At 48.4% G+C, this 23603-nt stretch overlaps 2 protein-coding genes across 7 annotated transcripts in view; one reads left to right on the plus strand and one right to left on the minus strand.

Annotated features, from left to right (window-relative positions):
• Positions 1–1672: 1672 nt before the first annotated feature.
• NDUFB11 (NADH:ubiquinone oxidoreductase subunit B11) lies at positions 1673–4257 on the minus strand. The gene is made up of 3 exons (XM_058535746.1): positions 3758–4257; positions 2070–2200; positions 1673–1899 (listed from the first exon to the last, which is right to left on the minus strand). The coding sequence occupies exons 1-3, from the start codon at positions 3962–3964 to the stop codon at positions 1773–1775; spliced, it is 465 nt and encodes a 154-aa protein (XP_058391729.1). The 5' UTR covers positions 3965–4257; the 3' UTR covers positions 1673–1772.
• A 252-nt stretch (positions 4258–4509) lies between these two features.
• Positions 4510–23603, plus strand: part of RBM10 (RNA binding motif protein 10) — a 29150-nt gene continuing 10056 nt past the window's right edge. For 3 of the 6 annotated variants that reach the window (XM_058535709.1, XM_058535711.1, XM_058535710.1), the window contains exons 1-5: positions 4510–4789; positions 6703–6844; positions 18398–18581; positions 20095–20325; positions 22247–22316. In XM_058535709.1, the coding sequence (XP_058391692.1) occupies positions 4525–4789; positions 6703–6844; positions 18398–18581; positions 20095–20325; positions 22247–22316 (892 nt within the window). In that variant the 5' untranslated portion in view covers positions 4510–4524. Of the gene's footprint in view, positions 4821–6702; positions 6845–18397; positions 18582–20094; positions 20326–22246; positions 22317–23603 lie in introns of all 6 variants that reach the window. The other 3 variants (XM_058535714.1, XM_058535715.1, XM_058535712.1) reach the window with 2 other exon arrangements.

Below are 23603 nucleotides of genomic sequence, written 5' to 3' on the forward strand. Positions count from 1 at the left end.
AACAGACAGCTGAATACGTGCCCTCATGGAGCTTACATCCTGGTGGGGGTGGGTGGGGTGATGTGTTCTCTGGGCCAATGGTGAGGCATGGCTGCAACAGGCTGAGGTTTATTACAGGGAGTAGTACCTCAATATGCTCAGGAACTTGGTGGCTGGGACAACATGCCTGTCACTTCCACAGTCCCAGTAACCGCAGGCTGGAGGGTGGAGAGCGCTCCCTTTACACATTAGTATTCTCTGCTTTGGGGCCTATCCTGAGTTGGGAGACTGGCCCCACAAGGAAGCACTCAGGGAGTGACACCGCTCACTTCCAGGAAGGTTCATGTGGACATCGCACCCACCTTAGTCACATACAAATAGACTCAGGAGCTAGGGGTAGGGGCATCACCTCTGCTGGTGGGTCCAGCAGGGAGAAGGCAGAGATGCCAGGGGCATGAAGGGGAGCCCAGGCATCTGGATTTAACAGGGATCTAAGAGAGGCTCCCTGGAAAAAAAAAGACAGCCAGCCCCAGACCAAGTCCCTACTCCATCTGCCAGATCCAGATCCAGATCCAGATGCAGATCGAGAGAGAGGCTTAAAGAGTGAGCCCCGGATGCAAGCAAACAGCCTATTCCCAGAGAGAAGTGAGGGGGTGTGTGGGGAGAGACCTCCTGCTTGAGAGAAAGACACAGAAAGACAGAGAGGAGGGGGCAGAGAGAGAAACACACACGCGCACACACACACACAGGTGTGCATCTTGAGTTAGAGACCACCCAGATTTAGGGCAGAAGGAAAGAGAGGAGCATCCAGACTCACCAAGACACAGAGGCAGAAACCTCCAAGCCCAGAGAGAAACAGAAGTCAGGGAGGGAGACAAACACTCATCCTCAGCAATAGAAAGCCCTGCTCTGACCCACCACCCTCAATCCCTGGGCGCTCTGGCCTTTCTGCCAACGTAGGAGGTTCCAGTGTGGTAGCTTTTCCCTAAAGACGGCTGCTATTTCTTTTTTTTTTTTTTCATTAATAATTTTGTTTATTTTTTTTTTTGGTGAGGAAGATTGGCCTTGAGCTAACATCTGTTGCCTATCTTCCTCTTTTTGCTTGAAGAAGATTGTCCCTGAGCTAACATCTGTGCCAGTCTTCCTCTAGTTCTTTTGTACATGGGATGCTGCCACAGCGTGGCTTGATGAGCAGTGTGCAGGTCGGCACCTGGGATCCGACCCGTGAACCCCGGGCCGCTGAAGTGGAGCACATGAACTTAACCGCTACGCCACCGGGCTGGCCCCCGTCATCAATTTCTTCCTATATGCTACACCCCCATCCAGAAGAGCCCTGAACCACCATATAAAAAGCCCAAGCTATTCTGCTGGGGAGAGGGCCCTGTAGAAAACTGAAGGGCCAGACAAGTGAGTGAAGAAGCCATCTTGGACATCCAACCCAGTGGAGCCTTCAGATAACTCCGGCCCCAGCCACCATCTGACTGCAACCAGCCAAGACCCCAAGAAGAACCTAGCCAAGCCCAGTCAACCACAGGACCATGAAAGATAATACTAAATTGTTGTTTTAAGCCACTAAGTGTTAGGGTGTTTGTTGCACAGCAATAATCAGAAGACCCAGAAAAGGCTGCAGTGGCCCTTCTAAGGCCTGACACTCCCACTCCCACATCTCCCTCACAACAAAATCAACACCAGCCAGGTTTTCAATCTCTTTAATTAGGTGCTCTGAGGAGAGGGCAGAATGGTGGGCAGGGGCTGGAGAAGGTGGTGCTCCTTGAGCCCCACTAGGCAACCGGTCAGTCCTCATCCTCCGGCAGCTCGATCTTGCTGGGGTCAAAGCAGTTGGATTCCATGATGGGGAGGCCATTGGCTTCTCGGTATTTCACAAGCCTCTCAGCTTCCCGGCGGGCCCACTCCTGCATCCTGGAGGCAGCAGCGTGGGGCAGATGTGAGGGAGCCTCACTGGACACCAATCCCCATCTTAGCTCCCCATTCCCCAATGGTGCAGGAACAGGATTCCTGGCAGAGTCCCCTTCGATCTCTACCCCTGCCTCTGTTCCCACCCATCCCACTCTCTTGGATACCCCATGCACCTGTAGTCAGGCAGATAAGCCACAAAGGTGCTCCCAAGGACCAAGACAACAGAGAAGCCAAAGAAGAAGACAACCCGCATGTTCCAGAGGTCCACAGCAGGGTCCTTGTCATAACCGTGGGTGTCTGGGTTCTGTGGCAAGGAGAAGAAGAAGTCGATGAGGGCTTCTTGCTGCTCCACAAAGCCTTATGCTGGCCCTGCATAAGCTGGTCTCCAGTTTCATCTTGGACCAATCTCCCCTCCCTCCCTAAATTCCTCTCTTTCTATTCTTAGCACTTGTCAAGCTCCTTCCCACCACAGGGCCTTTGCACATGCTGTTTCCTCTGCCTGGAAAGCCTTTCCCCCAGATCTTGTCATGGCTGGATCTGTCGCCTCCATCAAAGTCTTGGCTTCATCATCACTTCCCTTAGGAGGCATTCCCTTCCTAGTCACATTGTTTATTAATTTGAACTACAGGAAACTGGTTTTCATAGGTTGAATAGGTCAAAATGGTTGAATATTGGCAATTTCCTATGGTTCAACCTAATAAAATAGCCCCCTACCCCCAAGTCACTCTCCGTGGACTTATCCTGCTTCATTTTCTTTCTAGCATTTATTAGTTTACCAAAGAAGCATCCCCTCAGATCCTGTATCATATTAACCTTATATTATTATCAATTACATACTCTATGTTACTGTTGCCAAATATTGTACTTGTTTATTTTCTGTGTTCTCCACTATAATATAAGCTATGAGAGCAAGGGCTTTATCTGATTTCCACACTGTTGAACCCCTAGGGCCCCGAACTGCACCTGGCATATACAGGCCCTCCATACTATTTACGGAATGAATGAACAAGTGAACAAGCATCCTGTACGTCCAAGCTCCTCCAGCAGAAGTTAGTATTGATGAAATACCTATTATGTGCCAGGCCTTTCACATACGCAAACTTCACAATATCTCAGTGAGGTGGAAAGTGGCAACAATAATTAACACCTTCTAATGCTGAGTACTTACTAAGTGCCAATGCTGAGCATTTTGACTCATTTAATTACATGAGGTGGTGTAATATTTTATTTTTTAGAAGCTGTCCTAATACTTTCCCCATTTTATAAAGAAACTGAGGCACCAAGAGGGTAAGCTACTTGTCCAAGTCACATAGGTGAGCAACTGTCAGTGCCTGTTTTCCAACCTAGGCCTTCTGATTTCAGAGGCTCTGCTATCAATACAGCACAGCAGACCTGGTTCCGCCACACATTCAGTTATGTGAGCTTAGGCAAGTCACTTAACATCTTTATGCTTCAGTTTTCTCATCTGTAGAATGAGTATACCAATAGCACCTACTTCGAAATAAGGTTGTTTTGAGGATTAGAAAGTTAACGTAAGTAAAGCGTTTAGAACACAGGCACTGAGCAAGCTCCATATCAATGTTTAGTATTATTGTCGTTACGCTATATTGCTTCTAATGTGTTTTGAGCACTGCCCACTTCAAGTTTGACATCTGTCTGCAAAATAAGGCCAATCTCGCCTCTGGCCCTGAACTGAAGATTATCAGGGGACAAAAGAGGAAAACAAGGTAGGCAAAATTCCCAAGTCTTTGAGGATTTCGCCAGCTGCGCAATCCTCAGCCACCTAAGAACGTCCTCTACCGCTCCCCGTCCGCTGGCCCCTGATTGACCCTTCCGGCGTCCCCTTTCCTCTCCCTCTCACCTTCTCATAGAGGTTTTCGTCCTCGAGATCTGGGTCTTCCTGCCAGCGTATAGTGGGTTCCCGCGCCCGCTTTCCCGCCACAGCGGACGGGGCGATCACAGCCCTAGAGGAGCTTGAGTCCCAGCGAACACGGGCAGCCGGGAACCCTCGCGTCGCCGCTGCTGCCAAAAGGCGGCGAGCGCACAAACCCAACAGCCCGGCCGCCATGTCAGATTGTTCTGCAGGCTCTCAGGGGCGGGGACGGAAATGCAACTCTGCGCAGCTGCAGTTGGCCCGAGCGCGATAACTGTCGCTCCGCCCCGGCCGCACTAAATATGTCCCGAGTCTGGATTTCGTTTTCAAATGAGTGAGGCGCTAAGTAGCCCTCTTTCCCTCCCTCTGTCATGGCTTCATGGTAGCAACCATTTTCTTATCCTCTCAGTCAGGCTGTGGAATTTCGGACTGAGAGGTCTGCTCATTTCCTTGCTGAGAAGAAAGCGGTGACATTTGGGTGGATTCAGTTCCCAGCCAATCGCAGAGACATTTCCCTTGCCCTCTGGGGAAAGGGGCGGGGCTTCCGCTTGTCTTTCATCTTCTAAGGAAGCCAAGCTTCTAAAAAGCGGGCCTTGCCGGATTGGCCAATAGCTGCTCCTTTTCTCGACTTCGGGCGTTCGCACCGGGAGTGGGGAGGTGGCAGACGCTTGCCAATCAGAGCAGGAAGGGGCTGGCCGACGGCGGACGGCGACCAATAGATGAGGCCGGCCAGAGCGCGCTCCCTTAGTAGGTGGATGGTGGTCGAAGCGCCGGCTCGCTTCTCGTCGTCGCCATTTTGTGCTGGTGATCGCGGCCGGCTGGGAGTTGGCGGCAGTGGGTTTCCCGGGGAGGGTAGCGCTCTTGGCGCTTCTCCCCTCCCCCCTCCTCCGCCCTTCCGCCTCCAGCCTCGAACTTGGCTGTTGCCCGGACCGGCTCCGGCTGAGCTGAGAGAGTTGGAGGAGGTGGCGGCGGGCCGAGGTGATGTCTGGGAGCCCTCCCTTGACAGCCCGGGCCGAGAAGGTGAGCGTCGACGCTGGTCGTGGGGGCGGAGGTAAGGGGCCGGGGGCGGGGGTGGGTGTAGAGGAGGTGGGAGGGCGGACTGCGGGCCCGGGCCTGGGCTACGCGTGGAACCGAGGGATGCATGCACAGTCTGAGCCCGGGAGGGGGTCTTTTTTTTTTTTCCTTTTGGGAGCAGAGGCGCGTGCGCGATCGGGACACAGGAAGGGTGCACGCGGGTTGGGGGAAGGGAGGGACGGATGGGAGTGGGCCGCTGTGGTTTACGCCGCGACACCGAACTTTATCCGTGGGGAAGCGGGTGTCTGCGACTTTGCTTTTTATCCATAGGAGAGGGGGTGTGCAGTCTGTTCTGTGTGACTTTGGTACTTATCTATCCATGGGGAAGTGTTTTGTGGCTCTGGTCCTTATTCTTGGGTGGGGGAGGAGGGAGAACGTCTGTATGACTCTAGTCTTTATCCTTGTGTCTGTAACTCTGGTCCTTATCCACGGGGAGGAGTCCTTAACCATAGGGAGTCTTCTTACGACTGGCCCTAACCCACCTACTGGGTGGGGAGGGAGTGCAAGGAATGTATGTATGACTTACTGCCCCTTCTTTTGGGGGGTTGTATCTTTGACTCTGACACTCATCCATTGAAAGAGGGTCTCAGTGTATGATTATGGCCCGGATTTATTGTGGGTTCCTGTCTGTGATTTGGGGCCGCGGTTATTCCGGGCCTGTGTATGTGACTTTGGTCCCTATCTGTTGTGGATAGCAATGTGTGACTCTGGCCCCTTTGCCGGAGTCTACTGAGGGTTTTGTATCTGGCTCTCATCCACTGGGGCCCCTGGTTGTGATTCTAACTTTTTCCCATCTGGGAGCAGGTAACTTTGGTTCCCTGTGGCTTGAGGAGGAAGAGAAAATTCGTGTGTGTGTGTGTGTGTGTGTGTGTGTGTGTTGTACATGGAGGAAAGGTGTGGTGGCAACCTAGTGTTGGGCAGGTGCTGTTACTGCCTGGATTTGCCTGATTCTTGTTCAGAGGGCGGGGCCTGAAGATTCTGGGATATTTCGTGATGACCCTGGGCGGGTCACGTGGCTCTCAGGACTTCCTAGTTCTCACCGCAGCCCTCAGGGTTGGGTGAAGTGACTGCCCTTCCATCCTAGCAGAATAGCACAGTGGTTTGGAACAGCCTCCGAAAGGACTCCTTTTTCCTCTGAATAACTTGGGCTTAGAGCCCCGGGGAGAGAGCCGCCTTGGGACCTGGCTGCACATAAGAGACGGGGCTCAGGGCTGAGCCAGTTGCCGCGTGAGGGCCAAAGCTGTGTTGGCCAGGAGCCCAGGGAGGCAGCAGCTATCTTGTTGCCAAGTTAGCCCCTTCACCCACTAAGCCTTGCAGCTATCTTGTTGCCAAGTTAGCCCCTTCACCCACTAAGCCTTTCATGCTCTCCCACCGTCTTGTAAGGGGCAGCCAGCATCTTGTTGGGAGGATGAAATACCTGAGGGCCCATGGAAGGAGCCTGGAGACTGGGACTCCCGTTGTGAAGTCTTGCCTGCATGACTAATGTGCCTGATCTCGGACAAATCATGCAGCACCAAGAGCCCCCCCGGGGGGCAGGTAGCTCCGGGCTTGAACTCATCTACCAGTCTCAAACAGCAAAGCCCTGGTCACAGAATGGGTGGCACCATGAAGTCTGTTCCCTCTCTGCTGAAGACCTTGCTGTTTCTAGGGTAGTGAGCTCTAGCCTCACATTTGTGGGGAAAGGAAGGAGCAGGTCAAGTAGGGGCTGCCTTCCCAATCTGGTCCACAGGAGCACTAGGAGTTGGAAAACAACATCCCTGGGCTAAAGGACAGTAGAGAGCCTTGACAACGAGGGTTTCTCAAGGAGGCCCTCTCTGCCCCAACTGCCTTGACCCCTTTCTTCCTTCTATTCTCCCCAGAGTCCCTGCAGGAGACATCACCCAGGCTGGCAGATCATGGTGGCAGCAGCGGGGGCAGCTGGGAAGTGAAACGGAGCCAGCGGCTGAGGAGGGGCCCCAACAGTCCCCGCAGGCCCTATCAGGACATGGAGTATGAAAGACGGTGAGTTACCCGCTCCCACCACTACCAAGCTTGTCCCCATGTGAGAATTGATCCAAGAAGGTGCTAGGAGGGGGCTTCCAGGCAGAGGAAACAGCACAGCAGATGATTGGTGTTTTCTCAGCAGACATTTATTTGGCATCTGTTGTGAGCCAGGAGCTGTGCTAGGCTCTGGGAGTGCAGTGGTGAATGAGATCGATAAGACTGCAGCCTTCTTACTCAGGGTCTCACAAGGGAGACCACACAGTTTCCAGGTGGTTCAAAACAGCTTGACGGGTGCCATGGTGCCGTGGTTGGTTGTGAGGGTGGGAATGGATCAAGAGAAAGGGAGGAATGGAGGCTAGTACCCAGGTTTCCAGTTAGGTTGACCCAGAGAGGTGTGTGGTGCCATTCACCAAGGTGTGGACAGCCACTGCAGGAGGACAGGCAGAGGTGGAGGGCAGATGGGTGGGGGGTTGTAAGTGCCCGTGGATTCTCAGGGGAGAGCTGTGGGCTGTAGCTTTGGGTTTGAGGGGTAGATGGGACTGGTGCCTTCAGAGTCAGGAATTTGTCCAAGACAAGTGTGGGGCAAGCCAGGTCAGATAGCGGGAGACTTCAGGGACAGGGTGGGCTGAAGTTGGTATGATACTTCTCTTGGAAAGGACACTCTCGTACAGTTATTTTTAAACTCTGGTACAAATGAGAAACAGTTGGGACACTTGGTAAAATACAGAGATCCTGGGCCATACCCTCACTATGCTGGTGGATCACCCCAGTTGAGTCCAATGCAGATGATCTATTTTTGACGTTTTAAGATTGCATAGGAAAGCAGACATAACTCGCCCTGAAAGCCTGTATTCAAAGTCAGTAGATTTATAAAAAGTCAGGGAGGAAATAATTTTTTAATGTCTTACAAAGAGTTTCTTCTACTGCCGCCCCTTTGAAAAATGCAGAATTATAATATTTTGTTTTCTGAAAAGTAAGCCCAAGTTTGAGATGTGGTCATCATCTGGTGTTATTCAGTCTTGACTTTGTTTAAAAACGTCTTTTGAAAGGCACTCCATTTTGGGTGGTATTCACTGGAAGTGTTCTCTGGCAGTTTCTGAGTTTGAGTAGGTGACACACTTGCTTCAGACTTGATTTACCAAATAAAGCCACTGGCTGTCTTTTGGCCTTTAGAGGACCTCAAGAGCAGAGGTTTGAGTTAATCATACTTTTCCAGTTCAAGGTAGGTTTCTATCATAGGTCACTATAGGACCTTCTCTTGCCATATTTATTTTTTCCTTTTTATTCCCAATTCCCATAGCTGTAGGCAGCTGCTCTGTTGGGTTTGAAATGTATCCTTCTGAAATATGTTGTGTTGTTTTCAGTGTCTGTGTCTTCAATTTACACAAATGGCAGAGTGCTACAGTCTTCATTCTGTTTCCTGAACTTTGTATTTCTCAGCACTGCATTTTAAAGATCTGTCTGTATGGCCCTGTGTATATTAGTGCTTTGCTTCTAATTGGACCTAAGGACACCATAGGTGTGCCTACTGCCTTTTACTTAACGATTCCCCCAAGGCTGGATACCAGTTCTTAATTTTGGTGTGCTAAAATTCATCACTTTTTTGTCTTAGAATCTGTGCTTTCAGAATCTCCTCTGTTCCTACCTCTGGATCACAGAGATTGTTTTCATTCTGTAGTTTTACCTTTTGCATTAAGGTCTTTAAATCCATCTAGAGTCCACTTTTGAATATGGTGTAAGGTAGGTTCTGGTTTTATTTTCCTCCATATAGTGGGCAGTTTTCCCAGTACCACCTCCTAAATAGTCCATTCTTTCTTTGTTGATTTGTGGAGCTCATCTCATTTCAAGTTCCCTCCTGTACCTGGATCTGTCTTGAGTGATCTGATTCGTTTTGTTGGTCTGTTTGCTTCTTCTTACACCAGAATCTTATGTTTTTATTATTATGGCTTTATAGAGTGTCTTAATAGCTCCCACTTTGCTCTTATTTTTCCAAGTTGATTTAGCCATTTGTGGAGCTTTATATAAAAAGTTTATCAAGTCCCTCAAAAACATTCAAGAATTTTGATTGAGATTGCATTGAATTTATATATTAATTTGGGGAGAATTGTCATCTTTGTAAGTAGTCGTCTCATTCAAGACCTCTATAGAGAATATTTTAAAATTCGTTTAAGGGACATAAAAATCTGAATAACTGGGGCCGGCCCCGTGGCTTAGCGGTTAAGTGCACACGCTCCACTGCTGGTGGCCCGGGTTCGGATCCCGGGTACGCACTGACGCATCACTTCTCCGGCCATGCTGAGGCCGTGTCCCACATGCAGCAACTAGAAGGATGTGCAGCTATGACATACAACTATCTACTGGGGCTTTGGGGGGAAAATAAATAAATAAATAAATAAAATAAAATAAAAAATCTCAATAACTGAAAATACAGATCTTGCGTATTCTTTGTTAAAGTGATTCCTAGGTACTTCAGTAGTTTTCATTGACATCTTATTTTCTTTTGTATTTTCCAAGCTGATATTTGCTGGGTAGAGGAAAGCTGTTGCTTTTTCTAAGTTGTCTTATCCTGCTGTAGTCTCTTGTTATTTCTGATTGTTCGTTGTTGATTCTGATGGTCACGTTGTGTGCAAATCAATTCTGTCACTTCTTTTTCCTCACTTACACCATTGTCCAGGACTTTTAGTACCTGTGTATAGGTACTATGTTATGCTGTGTACTAAAGTAAATAGTAGGGCCGGCCCCGTGGCTTAGCGGTTAAGTGCATGCGCTCCGCTGCTGGCGGCCTGGTTCGGGTCCTGGGCGCGCACCGATGGACCGCTTCTCTGGCCATGCTGAGGCCGCGTCCCACATACAGCGACTAGAAGGATGTGCAGCTATAACATACAACTATCTACTGGGGCTTTGGGGGAAAAATAAATAAATAAAAATTTAAAAATAAATAAATAAATAAATAAAAATAAAGTAAATAGTAGAGTAAATGGTTAAATAGTTTCAGTGATGCTGGGTGCACAAATTAAGATTCATTTTGGCAGGTTGTAACAGAAAATCCAAAGAATGATGGCTGAAACAATCTAGTTTATTTTCTTTCCCATAAGGGACATCTGCATATAGGCAGTCAGTCCAGGCCTGAGAGGCAGCCCCTTCTGCTTAGCCATCAAGTATGATGTGTGCTGTAGGCTTTTAGAATGTAGCCCTTAGGGCCGGCCCTGTGGCTTAGCGGTTAAGTACGTGCACTCCGCTACTGGCGGCCCGGGTTTGGATCCCGGGCGCGCACCAATGCACCGCTTCTCCAGCCATGCTGAGGCCGCGTCCCACATGCAGGACCTAGAAGGATGTGCAACTATGACATACAACTATCTACTGGGGCTTTGGGGGGAAAAAAAGGAGGAGGATTGGCAACAGATGTTAGCTCAGAGCCGGTCTTCCTCAGCAAAAAGAGGAGGATTAGCATGGATGTTAGCTCAGGGCTGATCTTCCTCACAAAAAAAAAAAAAATTAGAATGTAGCCCTTAATAAATCAAGAAAATTCTCTAATCTTAGTTTGCTAAGATTGCTCAGAAATGAGTATTGAACTTCATAATTACATGCATTTTTTCTCCTTTTATCCATTAATTTCATAAATTTGCATTAAATTACATCCTTGGCATTCTTGAGATATACCCTCCTTGATCATGGTATGTATGTGTATGTTTATAACTTCTTTTTTTTTTTTTTAAGATTTTATTTATTTATTTTTTCCCCCCAAAGCCCCAGTAGATAGTTGTATGTCATAGCTGCACATCCTTCTAGTTGTTGTATGTGGGACGTGGCCTCAGCATGGCCGGAGAAGTGGTGCGTCGGTGTGCGCCCGGGATCCGAACCCGGGCCGCCAGCAGCGGAGCACGAGCACTTAACCGCTAAGCCACGGGGCTGGCCCCTATAACTTCTTATTTTGAAAAAAAATTAAATTTACAGACAAGTTACAAGTACAATGAACTCCCATATATCCTCTACCCAGAACCACTAATTGTAAATATTTTGCCACATTTGCCTGCCCCTCCTTCCCTCCTCCCCTCCTTCCTCCCCTGCTTCCTCCTTCCCTCCCCCTCCTTCTACCTCTCCCTTTCCCTCTCCCTCTTTTCCTCTTCCCTTCCCCCTTTCCCTTCCTCCCCCCCACCTCTTCCTTTCTCTCTTCCTCTCCCCCTTCTTCCCTTCCCCCTTCTCCTCCTCCCCTCTGCCCCTCCTCCCCATATACATCACATTTTTTTTTCTGAATCATTTGAGTTAGTGGCAGACATGACCCTTAAGTATTAGAGCATATGTGTCCTAAGAACAAGGACTTACTCTTCCATAACCACAGTACACTTACCAATATCAGGGAATTTAACATTTATACAATACTTTTGTCTTATATAACATCCATATTCAGATGTCATCAGTTGTCCCAATAATGTCCTTTATACCTGTTTTTCCCTAATCCAGGATCCAATCCAAGATCATGCGTTGTATTGAGCTACTTTGTATTTTTAGTCTCCTTTAGTCTGGAACAGTTATTTAGTCTTTCTTTGTCTTTTATGACCTTGATATGTTTTAAGAGTACAGGTCAGTTGCTTTGTAGGTGTTTCTAAATTTGGGTTTCTCTAATGTTTACTCATGAATTTTTGGCAGGAAATTTATTTAAGTAATGGTATGTATATTTTTAAAACACTGTTACATGTGATTAGATATTGTATTATTTAGGATATTTGCATCTGTGTTCATTAGTGAAGTGACCCTCTAATTTCCTTTTCTGGTATTTATCTGGCATTGAATCAAGGTAGCCTCATGATATGAATTGGGCAGCTTTTGCTACTTCTCTCTTTATTGGAGAAACTTGTATAAGAATGATCTGCCCCTTGAAGGCTTGGTAAAACTCACCTTTAAAACGGCCTGGGTGGCCTGGTGGTATAGTGGTTAAGTTTGCACGCTCTGCTTCAGTGGCCTGGGGTTCGTGGGTTCGGATCCTGGGCGCGGACATACGCACCACTTATCAGGCCATGCTGTGGCAGGCGTCCCACGTATAAAGTAGAGGAAGATGGGCATGGATGTTAGCCCAGGGCCAATCTTCCTTGGCAAAAAGAGGATTGGCAACAGATGTTAGCTCAGGTCTAATTTGCCTCACACACAAAAAAGGAGGGGCCTGGGTTTTTGATTATTGTTTTGTCTACTTCTGCCAATTTTGGCATTTTATGTTTTCCAGAAATATACTCACTTTGTGGAGGTCCTCATATATTATGATTCAGTCCAGCTTCCTAGAAATGTATTATGAACGGGGTCTGCCTTTGGAAGGTGTTGAGTCAAAGTGCTCTGTGGCCACTGAAACATATCCCTTACTATCCAAATAGTTTCCCCCTGAGTTTAGACCGCAAGAGTTCAATAGCCAAATTTATTTGGTTTAGATGTGAGTATCAGAGAGTTCAGGATTTCATTGGAACATTGATTCAAATCTGTTCAGTTCTTAAATTCTGATGACTAGAGTTCAAATAGTGAGGGATACCTATAGTAAACAAACATGAAAAAACATTGTTCATATCAAAAACCTTAAAAATACTCATACCACTCATTCCAGGCACTTTTTTTTTATAATTTTATTTATTTATTTTTTTCCCCCAAAGCCCCAGTAGATAGTTGTATGTCATAGCTGCACATCCTTCTAGTTGCTCTATGTGGGACACGGCCTCAGCATGGCTGGAGAAGCGGTGCGTTGGTGCGCGCCCGGGATCCAAACCCAGGCTGCCAGCGGCGGAGCGTGCGCACTTAACCACTAAGCCACGGGCCCCCCCCAGCCACTTCTTATCTAGGCATTTATCATCAGGAAACAGTTTGGGTTTCAAGCCAAGCTCACGAGGACAGGGACTTCATTTTGTGCACAGTGGCGTACCCAGCACCTAGAATGATGCCCAGCACATGGCAAATGTTACGTTAATATTTTCTGAATGAAGAAATGAATGAGCAAACAATTATGAAACATTGGAAACCAACCAAAATGTCTGGAAACATTTTGTTTTCCCCATTTTTTTCCATAGCTATTCTTTTTTTTTTTTCAGTAATTTTATTGAGATCAGAATGGTTTATAACATTGTGTAACTTCAGGTGTACATTATTATTTATCAATTTCTGAAAAGACTGCATTGTGCTCACCATCTTAATTTTTGTCCATCACCGTACATGTGTGCCACTCTACCCCTTTCGCCCACCCCCAGCCCTCTTCCTCTCTCGTAACTACTAATCTGTTCTCTTTATCCTTGTATTTGTTTATCTTCCACGTATGAGTGAAATCATGGAGTATTTGTCTTTCTCTGTCTGGCTTATTTTGCTTAACATCATACCCTCAAGGCCCATCCATGTCGTTGCAAATGGGACGATTTCTGTCTTTGTTTATGGCTGAGTAGTATTCCATTGTATATATATACACCACATCTTCTTCATCGATTCATCTGTAGAAGGGCACTTGGGTTGCTTCCATGTCTTGGCTATTGTGAGTAATGCTGCAATGTATATAGGGATGCATAAATCTCTTTGGATCATTGATTTCAAGTTCTTTGGGTAAATACCCAGTAGTGGGGTAGCTGGATTGTACAGTATTTCTATTTTTACTATTTTGAGAAATATCTATACTGTTTTCCATAGTGGCTGCACCAGTTTGCATTACTACCAGCAGTGCATGAGGGTTCCTTTTTCTCCACATCCTCTCCAACGTTTGTTGTTTTTTGTCTTGGTGATTGTCTTTTAGCTTTATAGTGTTTTTCAAATATTTTATTTTAAAGTTTCAAGCATATAACAAAGTTGAAAGAATTTTACAGCAAACACTTCTGTACCCACCCACTGAATTCTGCCATTAATATTTTACCATACTTACTTTATCATGTTTATTTATTTATGGTATTTTTTTACACTCTAGATATTTTTAAACTTTTATGAAGCCAGATTTATCAGTGTTTTTTTTAATTTTATGACTTCTGGGTTTTGTCTTGCTTAGAAAGGCCTTCCCCATTCTTGAGATGATCAATTTTTTTCTTATGTTTTCTTTCTAATATTTTTATGGTTATATTCAGGGATTTATTTATTATTTTTTTTTTGTGAGGAGATCAGCCCTGTGCTAACCTCTGCCAATCCTCCTCTTTTTTTTTTTGCTGAGGAAGACTGGCCCTGGGCTAACATCCGTGCCCATCTTCCTCCACTCTATATGGGATGCCGCCACAGCATGGCTTGCCAAGCAGTGTGTCGGTGCGCACCTGGGATCCGAACCGGTGAACCCTGGGCCGCCGCAGCAGAGCGCCTGCACTTAACCGCTTGCGCCACCAGGTCGGCCCTCAGGAATTTAAATTTTTGATTCATCTAGAATTTACTTGGTGTAAGAAATGAGGTAGATAAACAACTTTATTTTCTTAAAGGTCAACAAACTTTTTCTGTAAAGGACCAGATAGTAAATATTTTTGGCATTGCAGATCACACGGTCTCTGTCACAACTACTCAGCTGAAAGCAGCCACAGACAATATGTAAATGAATGGGTATAGCTATGTTCAAGAAAACTTTATTTAGGTGACTAGATTGGCTGTAGTTTGTGGATCCCTGGGCCAGACAGTTATCACCACTAGTATTTATTAATCCATTTTCCCCCTGATCATTTGAAATACAACCTTTGGCTTATTCTAAATTTCCCTGTGTTTTTGTGTGCTGTGGACCCTATTTGGTTTACTGATCTGTCCATTCGTGTTTCGATTGTTCTACCTTTATAATGTGTTTTTAATATTTGGTGGGCCTCCTCTCCCCCTCATTAGTCTTTTTTTAACAGAATTTTCCTGACTCTTCCAGGTTATTTCTTGTCCTTTGCTGTTATAAACAGTGATACATTGAATAATGTTTTTGTACGTATGCAAGTATATCAGCACATTAAATTCCCAGAAGAAGAATTAGGGGTCAGAGGGTATATAGATTTTTAGTTTTGCCAGCTATTGCCAAATTTCTCTGCACAGGGCCTGTTCCATGTTCACTCCTGCCAGCAATATGAGAGTGCCTATTTCCCGTACAGCCTTGCCAACAGTTTCTTACCAAACATTTGAACTTTTGCAGATCTGTTGAGTTAAAAACGTTCTATCACAAATCTTCCTTATAGAAGAATTCCAAATAATATATGTAAATACTCCCCACTCCAGGGGGTAGAGCTTTATTCCCCTCCTCTTGAGTGTGGGCTGGTCTTAGTGACTTGCTTCTAAAGAATAGAATGTAGAAAGGGAAAAAGAGAAAGTTTACAGCGGAGAAACCTGGCAGACCCCAGCATAACCAGATGATCAAGGTCAACATCACCAGTGATAAGACATTTTGATATCATATGTCCCCTGATACGATGCAATCAGAAGGAAAGCTCACCTCTATTATGTTCTTCTCCCCAAAAAAACATAACCTCCATAACCTCAACTCTAATCACAAGAACACATCAGACAGACCCAAGTTAAGGTACATTTTACAAAATACCTGACCAGCGCTCTTCAAAACTGTCAAGATCATTAAAAAACAAGGCAAGACTGAGGAACTTACAGACCAGAGGAGACAAAGGGGAACATGATGACTAAATGCAATGTGGTATCCTGGATTTGATGCTGGAACAGAAAAAGGATAGTAGTGGAAAAACTGGTGAAATCTTAATAAAGTCTATGGTTAACTTCTTAGTTTCGGCAAATGTAGCATGGTTCTGTTAACATTAGAGGAAGCTGGGTGAAGGGTATATGAGAATTCTGTTATCTTTGAACTTTTCCATAAATCTAAAATTATTTCAAAATAAGTTTGACTTCATGAAGATTAGAAATTTTTGTACATCAAAGAACACTATTCAAGAGAGTGAAAAGACAACCCACAGAATGGGAGAACGTTATTTGCAAATCATATATCTGATAAGGGATTAACACCCAGAATCTGTAAAGAACTCCTACAACAGCAACAGAAAAACCCAATTCAAAAATGGGCAAAAAATTTGAATAGACATTTCTCCAAAGAAGATATACAAATGGCCAATAAGCATATGAAAAGATGCAGAATAACAAGTGTTGGTGAGGATGTGGAAAAATTGGAACCTTTTTGCGTTGCTGGTGGGAATGTAAAATGGTGCAGCCACTGTGGAACACAGCTTGGCAGTTCCTCAAAACATTAAATGTAGAATTACCATATGATCCAGCAATTCTCCGTCTGAGTATATACCCAAAAGAATTGAAAGCAGGGACTCCAGCAGATACTTGTACACCTGTATTCATAGCAGCATTATTCACAATACCCAAAACAACCAGTAGGTGGAAACAACCCAGGTGTCCATCAACAGATGAATGGATAAACAAAATGTGGTATATACCGTACATACATACCTATTCAGCTATAAAAAGGAGTGAAATTCTGATGCATTCTACAACATGAATGAACCTTAAAAACATTATGCTAAGTGAAATAAGCCAGACACAAAGGGACAAATATCATATGATTCCACTTATATGAGCTACCTAGAATAGGCAAATTCATAGAGACAGAAAGTAGAATCGAGGTTGCTGGGTGGGGTGGGGAGTTATTGTTTAATGAGTATGGAGTGTCCGTTTGGGATGATGAAAAGATTCTAGAAATAGACAGTGGTGATGGTTACACAATGTTGTGAGTGTACTTTGTGCTGCTGAATAGTACACTTAAAAATGGTTAAAATGGTAAATTTTTTGTTATTTTACCACAATAAAAATGATTTTTAAAATATACAAAAATAAATTTTAAATGCTTATTTTAAAATGGTCTATCCAGTGTAGTGTTTTTTTGTGAGGAAGATCCTCTCTGAGCTAACATCCGATGGCAGTCCTCCTCTTTTTCCCCGAGGAAGACTGGCCCTGGGCTAACATACATGCTCATCTTCCTCTACTTTATATGGGACGCCGCCACAGCATGGCTTGACAAGCGGTGCGTCGGTGCGTGCCCGGGATCCAAACCTGCGAACCCCGGGCCTCCAAAGCGGAGAGTGCGTGCTTAACCACTGCGCCACTGGGCCAGCCCCTCCAGTGTAGTTTTAATTTTCATCTTTCATTATGAGGGAGAGAGAGCATCTTGTGAAATACAAATCATTTGTTTTTCTTTTCTATGAATTCTGTTCCTTTCCTTTTTCCTTTTCCCATATTTTTTCCTGGTTTCTTTGTCTTGACTTGGCTTATGATGGTTTTTGGTTTTTTCCAAGCAGAAGTGTTTTATTTTTATATAGTGAGATTTAATAATCTTTTCTTCTGTGCCTTCTTGATTTGGGTCGTAGTTTTCTCCATTTCAAGGTTATCAAGAAATTATCTTGTGTTTTCTTCTACTTTGATGGTTTCATTTCTTCCATTTAAATCTTTGACCCATTTCAAATGTATCCTGGTTTGTATATGTGAAGTATAGTCATAAGATCTTGCACATGTCTAGGTGTTTAACCTTTTTGATGCAGTTATACTTGAGATCTTCCTATTTTCTAAACAGTGGCTCTCTGAATACAGGGAAGGTATCTGTTTCTGCATATTAATTTTGTACCCTGCATCCTTACTGATTTATTATTTGTAATCATTTTTCAGTTGACTCTCTTAGGCTTTGCAGGAATATCCTCATATCATTTACAAATAGTGGTAGTTTTACCTTCTCCTTTCCAGCTTTTAACCTCTTTTCTTCATTCTCTTGTTTAATTGTTTTAGCTAGTATCTTAGAATATCGTTAATAATAGTGTCAATAATGGACATTCTAGTGTCGTTCCTGACCAGGATTGGGATCCTGTTAGTAGTAGTCTATTGTGGTGTCTGTTTTTTCTTAAGTAAACATGTATAGGTTGCTTTTAGAATACTTTTTAAATTATTTTATCAAAAAATCATTATTAGGCATCTGCTGAGTATTAGGCACTAAGGTAAGCTTTGGGCAGTGAACCAAACAGGTACGGTCTCCTCATTTCCCGGAACTCGCAGTCTATTGATTTTTTAAATCATCAAAGAAATGCATGTTAAACCAACTTCGAGATAATTATTTTACGGTTATTGCAATAGGAGAGATTTTAACAAAATAGCTGCCAGTGCTAACAAGGTGACCGTGAAATGGGCAGGGTGGCACAGTGCACAATGAGGCGGAGGGAGAGAGGTCAGCAGGGACCTCACCCCACAGGACTCTGCAGACCTTATAGGACGTTGGTGAGCATTTTGCTGTTTTATCTTGGGAATAAGTGGGAGCTGTTGAGGGAAGTGATATGATTGGGCTTGATTGGCTTTGCTTTAGAGAACACTCACTCACATTTGGAGTGTAGAGAATGACTTGGGGGAGGCCTGGGTGGAGGTGAGGAGACCAGTCAGGAGGCCACACTAAGGGCCCAGTAAAGGAAGACAGGCTTGGACTGGAGAGGCGGGGGAGGGAAGGAGAGAAGTGGGAGCCAGCTCACCCCCTGGGGACAGGATTTAAGGACCCTTCTCGGGGAGTGGGACTGAGGGTCTAGAGGCAGGGAGTGAGTGGGGGTCACCCTTACCTCTTGCACCTTTCAGAAAGGGCTGCCCTCTAATCCCTCCCCATCCTTCTTCCCCCAGAGGTGGTCGTGGAGACAGGACTGGCCGCTATGGAGCCACCGACCGTTCGCAGGATGACGGTGGGGAGAACCGCAGCCGAGACCATGACTACCGGGACATGGACTACCGCTCATATCCCCGCGAGTACGGCAGCCAGGAGGGCAAGCACGACTATGACGACTCGTCTGAGGAGCAGAGTGCAGAGGTGAGGGCCAGGCCGGGCCTGGGTGGGCAGGCTCCTACAGGGCCTCTGTCTGGCCGCAGCACCGTGAGCAGGTAGTTCTTAGCTCCCATGCCTTCAGACTGTGCTCGGTGGCTTTGCCTCACCTGGAGGGTCTGTCCCACTCCCCTCTCTGAGGGCACCTCTCCCAAGTTGGGTCTCCCTGACTTCCACGTGCTTGGCTGTGTACTTCGGAAGGCCCCTGGCCACCACCTCTCTCCCTTCTTCCCTGTTGTTCAGTTTGGGTCCGTGGTTCACTGCATGCCCTGTACTGCCTGCTCCCAGACAATTTGGGGCCTTTGAAGAGCCTCTTACATGGGACCCAGTGTCCGGGTTGGGAGGGCAACTGGGAAACTGGATATCACTAAGCAGAGCAGCTCTGGGAGGCCAATGGTGAGCATTCCCAGTGATGGCAGAGCCCCTAGACAGAAGGGAAATACCCCCTCAGGCCTCTCCTTGGAGCTCAGGGGGTAGCCAGTTTCATGTTGGATAGTTAGCCCTAGCCTGAAGGGGGAGGCATGATGCTCGCCAGCAGGGAACCTCCATCTGGGGGAAGAAGCAGCCTTACCTTGGGGAGTCCCAGTTTGAGGGGCAGTCAGGGCCCTGGTCCAAGCAAGCAGATCTCCTCTCCAGTGGGATGGGAAGGGTACTCTTGCACCCCTAGTCCGGGGGGCCAGTGCGAAGACCCCTGTAGTGGGCAGCCTAGCTTCTCCAGCGGCAGCTGTGAACTGTGCCTAGATGTCGCCAGGGCACTAGGTGGGCTCTAGGTGGACCCGTTGGGAAGAGTGGAAGTGGAGCACTGAGTTATCTGGCCCCCGTGTGGGTGGGAAGGGTGTGGACCCAGGCCTGGCCTGCTTAGTCCTGGAAGGATGGTTTGGGCAACACCCAAGTACCCAGAGACCACACCCTCTTAGCAGGGAGCCCAGTGGTGATGGAGGACTGGCCAGGCAGAGGATCAGGGACTAAGGGGCAGTGCTGTGGCCCTTACACCTTCACCAGCCCTTGCTGGCTGGCTGTGGCCGAGATCTCAAGCTATTCCTATACCCACAAATTGGTTGCAGGGCCCAGGCCCAGATGATGTGTGGCCTTCTCCGGTACAAGGAACAATTGTGCATGTACTAGCTGAGCTGGTGAGGGAGGAGGGGGGAGAAACAGAGGGCAGAGTTTAGTGTGCCACCCCCAGACCATCTCTTCCCAAGTCGGTTTAAGCGGTGTCTGGTCACCTGTCTGTGGGAGTTCCTCCCCCACACCAATACTGCCACCGGCCTCACCCCGCTCCCTACCAAGGCAGCCCCTGAAAGTGTCCCGGGGAGAATTTCCAACCCCAGAAGGGTTGCAGTCCAGAGCCTACCCACCCTGCCTGCCCCGAGCCTTTAGCCGGAGCCCGCCCACCCCTGGCTTTCAGAGCCTGCCTGCCTCAGAGAGCCAGCGGCCAGCCCCTAGGCCCGCCCCAGACTGACTGCCCGCCTGGTGTCTCTCATCTCATTCTGTCGGCCAGGATTCCTACGAGGCCTCCCCGGGCTCCGAGACTCAGCGTAGGCGGCGGCGGCGGCACAGGCACAGCCCCACCGGCCCGCCAGGCTTCCCCCGAGACGGCGACTATCGGGACCAGGACTATCGGACCGAGCAAGGGGAGGAGGAGGAGGAGGATGAGGAGGAGGAGGAGGAGGAGAAGGCCAGTAACATCGTCATGCTGAGGATGCTGCCACAGGCAGCCACTGAGGATGACGTACGTGCCCCCTATGGCCCCGGGCAGGCGGCAGAGCAGGAGGCCAGGCTGGGTCTCCTCCAGGGCCCTCAACTTCTCCCTCACCCCCGACCTCAGCACCTTTCATCCCTTTTCCCCACCGGCTCCTATTCCCCAGCACTGATCCGTCCTCTGGGCAGGCCCCCGTCGTCTCCTGATCTGGAAGGGAGAACTGTGGGATAGGCTGGCTTGGCCAAGGGCCTGCGGTGGTGGGTGTGGGAGGGAACAGAGCATTCCTGCTGCACATTCCACTGGTCATCCATCCAATCTGCATGTGTTGATCGAGAGCCAGATACTCACCAGGCCCAGTGCCAGGTATTGCTGGTGGCAGAGATGATGCAGGGGCCCTGCAGCCCTGGGGGTGAGGAGGGTCCCCGTGGGCTTTTCTGAGGTTTTATTCTCATTCCCCACCACCCGCCCTCTTTTGTCAGCAGCATCAGATCTCCTCACTGGCCTGGCCACGTGGCCTTGAGTTCTTCTCAGACTTCCTTCATTACTGCTGACAGCCCCCCCCCGCCGTTTTCCTTTATGACTTTCCTTTCCATCTTTGCCCCTTTTCTCCTGTTTCCTTCTCATACAGACTTCCCCTAACGAGCTCCAGTAAAACACCGAGAGGGCCACTAGAATAGCCTCCTCACTAGCCTCCCTGATTCTCCTCCTCCTCCTCCCACCCCGTGAAGTCTGCTCAGCACTCCCAAAATCTGCTGGCTGCCCATTTTGTCACAAAGAAAATCCCACCTCTGTGTCTGAGAGCTTCTCGAGTCTGGCCCACTGCCTTGTTCAGGGTTAGATAGTGGCTGAGTGCTGACGTTTGTTGAGGATTTATTGCAGGATTGGCCACATGCCAGGACTGATTTAATCCTCACAGCCACCCTGCAGGGAAGGTACTCTTTGTATTTCCACCCTACGGATGAGGAAGCCAGGCCCCTGGCAGTGAAGCAATTTGCCCCAGATTCCACGGCCAGCGAGTGGCAGAGAGGAGTTGGGGTCTGACCCTGGGCAGCTGGACCCCAGAGCCCACGTTCTTGCTATTTTCTGAGCCCTCCCTGAGTATTTGCAGTCCTGATAAGCTCCTCGGTGTGTCTTTCTTTTTCATCCTCGTGTGTGTGCGTGTGTGTGTGTGTGTGTGCGTGTGTGTGTGTTTACTCTCCTTCCTGTTGTTTTACCTGATGAGGAAACTGAGGCCCAGAGGCATTAAGACTACTGCCCAAGAATGCCTGGCACAGGCTTCCAGTCTTCTGCAAGAGATGCCACTGGCCTGGAGACCTTGTCTCACCTGGTCCAAATCCCAAATTACCTCTGCAGCTTCCCTCTGGCTTAACTTCATCCGGGAAGCTTTCCAAACCCCTGTGACCACTGCTTCTTGTCTCCACCCCACGTTACTGCTCCACTCACGGTCTAGGGCACATGGCTGGGGTTTGCTCAGACCCCAATCCTTCCCAGTTTGGTATTTGTGTCATAGGTTTTTTTGATGCAAGCCAGAGGGAAGTCCCTTTGTGAAGGGCCAAAATCGCATCTTAGCTTTCCTCACTTTGTGGCCACACCAAGCCTATTGTCAGACCACCCCTGCCCACCGTTCTCGAGCTGCTGGCTCGCTGCCTCTCTTATTGCTCTCTGCCCCTTAGCGTCATCACACTGCCGTGCTTCACCTTGCCCCATACCCCTGTCTTCATTTGAGTCACTCTCTTGCAAGTCTGGGGCTGAAAGCTCAAAAGCTAAGACTGGGGACTGGACCTGGGTCTGGGGCTGTGGTCACTCGGGGAAGAGCCTTGAGAGAGGGAGAGGAGATAATGTATGCACATCACCCATGACCCCTCGAGGTCCCGGAGGCCTCCAGCCGGCCCCAGATACCCAGCAGCCCCTCTTGTGCTGAGCCTGCCCCAATCTGTATCTCCCCATACAGATCCGTGGCCAGCTGCAGTCCCATGGGGTCCAAGCACGGGAGGTTCGGCTGATGAGGAACAAATCCTCAGGTGAGCTTTTGTTCCCAGTGTCCTCCCCTTCTGCTGGCCAGCCTCAGCCTCCAAGTCTCCCTCCTGCCACTGCCTTCTCCCTCACCCTCCCTACCCTGCCTTCCTGCCACAGCTGGGAATGGGCAGCTTGGGGGTACCCTCTTTTCTTCTCTCCCCCTCATCCTGCTCTCCTCAAAGCTCCGGCCAACAGCCTCTTGCACGGGACTGTCTGGGAGGGGGTGCAGCTCTGAGCTGAGCTGAGTGCTACCCGGGGGCAGGGCCAGGGCCAGGCTCCGGGGAACTTCCTCTTTGGGACTCTGAGTATCTGAGATGGTAACCCCCTCCCAGTATGTTCCCTTCCCTGTCCTTTCTTCTCCTTCCCCTGCCCCTTGCTCTCCCCCATATTTTTCTGGTAACAGCCTCTGACCAGAAAGTAGATCTGACATGGCCCCACCCATGTGTCCCAAGAGGGATGGCAGGGGATGCTCTTCTCCAAGAGTGCATCCCAAGGAGCAGCCAGGATTTCTGGCCTCACTTGTTCCCTCCCTCCCTCTTGCAGGCTGCTTGGAGCTGGCCTGAGGTTAGCAGGGTGGTGGTGGGGGAGTTGTCTCTGCAGGACCTCTGGCCCAGGCTCCCCAAGGCAGGCACAGTGGGGCCTCACTCTGCCTGGGCTTCTCTCTCCATCTCTCAGTCTCTCCTCCCCACACCTCCATCTCTCTCCCTCTCTCCCTCTCTCCCTCGCTCTCGCTCTCTCTCTCTCTCTTGCTCGCTCTCGCTCTCTCTCTCTCTCTCTCTCTTCCCCCTCCCCTCTAATTATACCATTCCATCCTCCTGTACATCCTAACGGTTGTTCTTTTGGAGATCAGGCATGCCCCCTGAAGCCCCGTCATGTCTAAGCCCTCCCTGTGTGTGCACCTCCAAAGGAGGAGCTGCTCTCCTGCGGCCTCAAGCCCTGGATCCCTTTCCCAACCCTAGCCAGGCCTGGAGTCTCTCTTTGTAGCATGTAGGTCTTGCTCTCCTTCACCCCAGCCAAACCACACACTGACAGGATTCTGGTCTCTCTCTCCCCAAGGCGGTGTCCCAGGTGCAGTCCCCTCTGTGGCCCTGGGCACTTCTCCCAGACACCCACTGATTCTTTAAGGTCTGCCTGGCTTATCCTGGCTCCCATTCTCCTGCTGTCTAGGAGGACCTGGACTGTGGGTGGCTGTAAACTTCTCAGCTTGGCCCTGAGGTGGCTCCCTGGTGAGGCCCACCCCCTCTGCACTGTGGTGAGGCTGAGGTGATGTTGTGTCCCTGACTCCCCATTGT

This window comes from Diceros bicornis, chromosome X, assembly GCF_020826845.1.
Source record: "Diceros bicornis minor isolate mBicDic1 chromosome X, mDicBic1.mat.cur, whole genome shotgun sequence".
Lineage (NCBI taxonomy): Eukaryota > Metazoa > Chordata > Mammalia > Perissodactyla > Rhinocerotidae > Diceros > Diceros bicornis.

Coding starts and splice junctions, on each gene's coding strand:
- NDUFB11 (XM_058535746.1), bottom strand. CDS start 3,964: ATGGCGGCCGGGCTGTTGGGTTTGTGCGCTCGCCGCCTTTTGGCAGCA. Junction 2,201..3,757: donor ACGAAAACCTCTATGAGAAG/GTGAGAGGGAGA, acceptor TCCTTGCCACAG/AACCCAGACACCCACGGTTA. Junction 1,900..2,069: donor GCTTATCTGCCTGACTACAG/GTGCATGGGGTA, acceptor TGCTGCCTCCAG/GATGCAGGAGTGGGCCCGCC.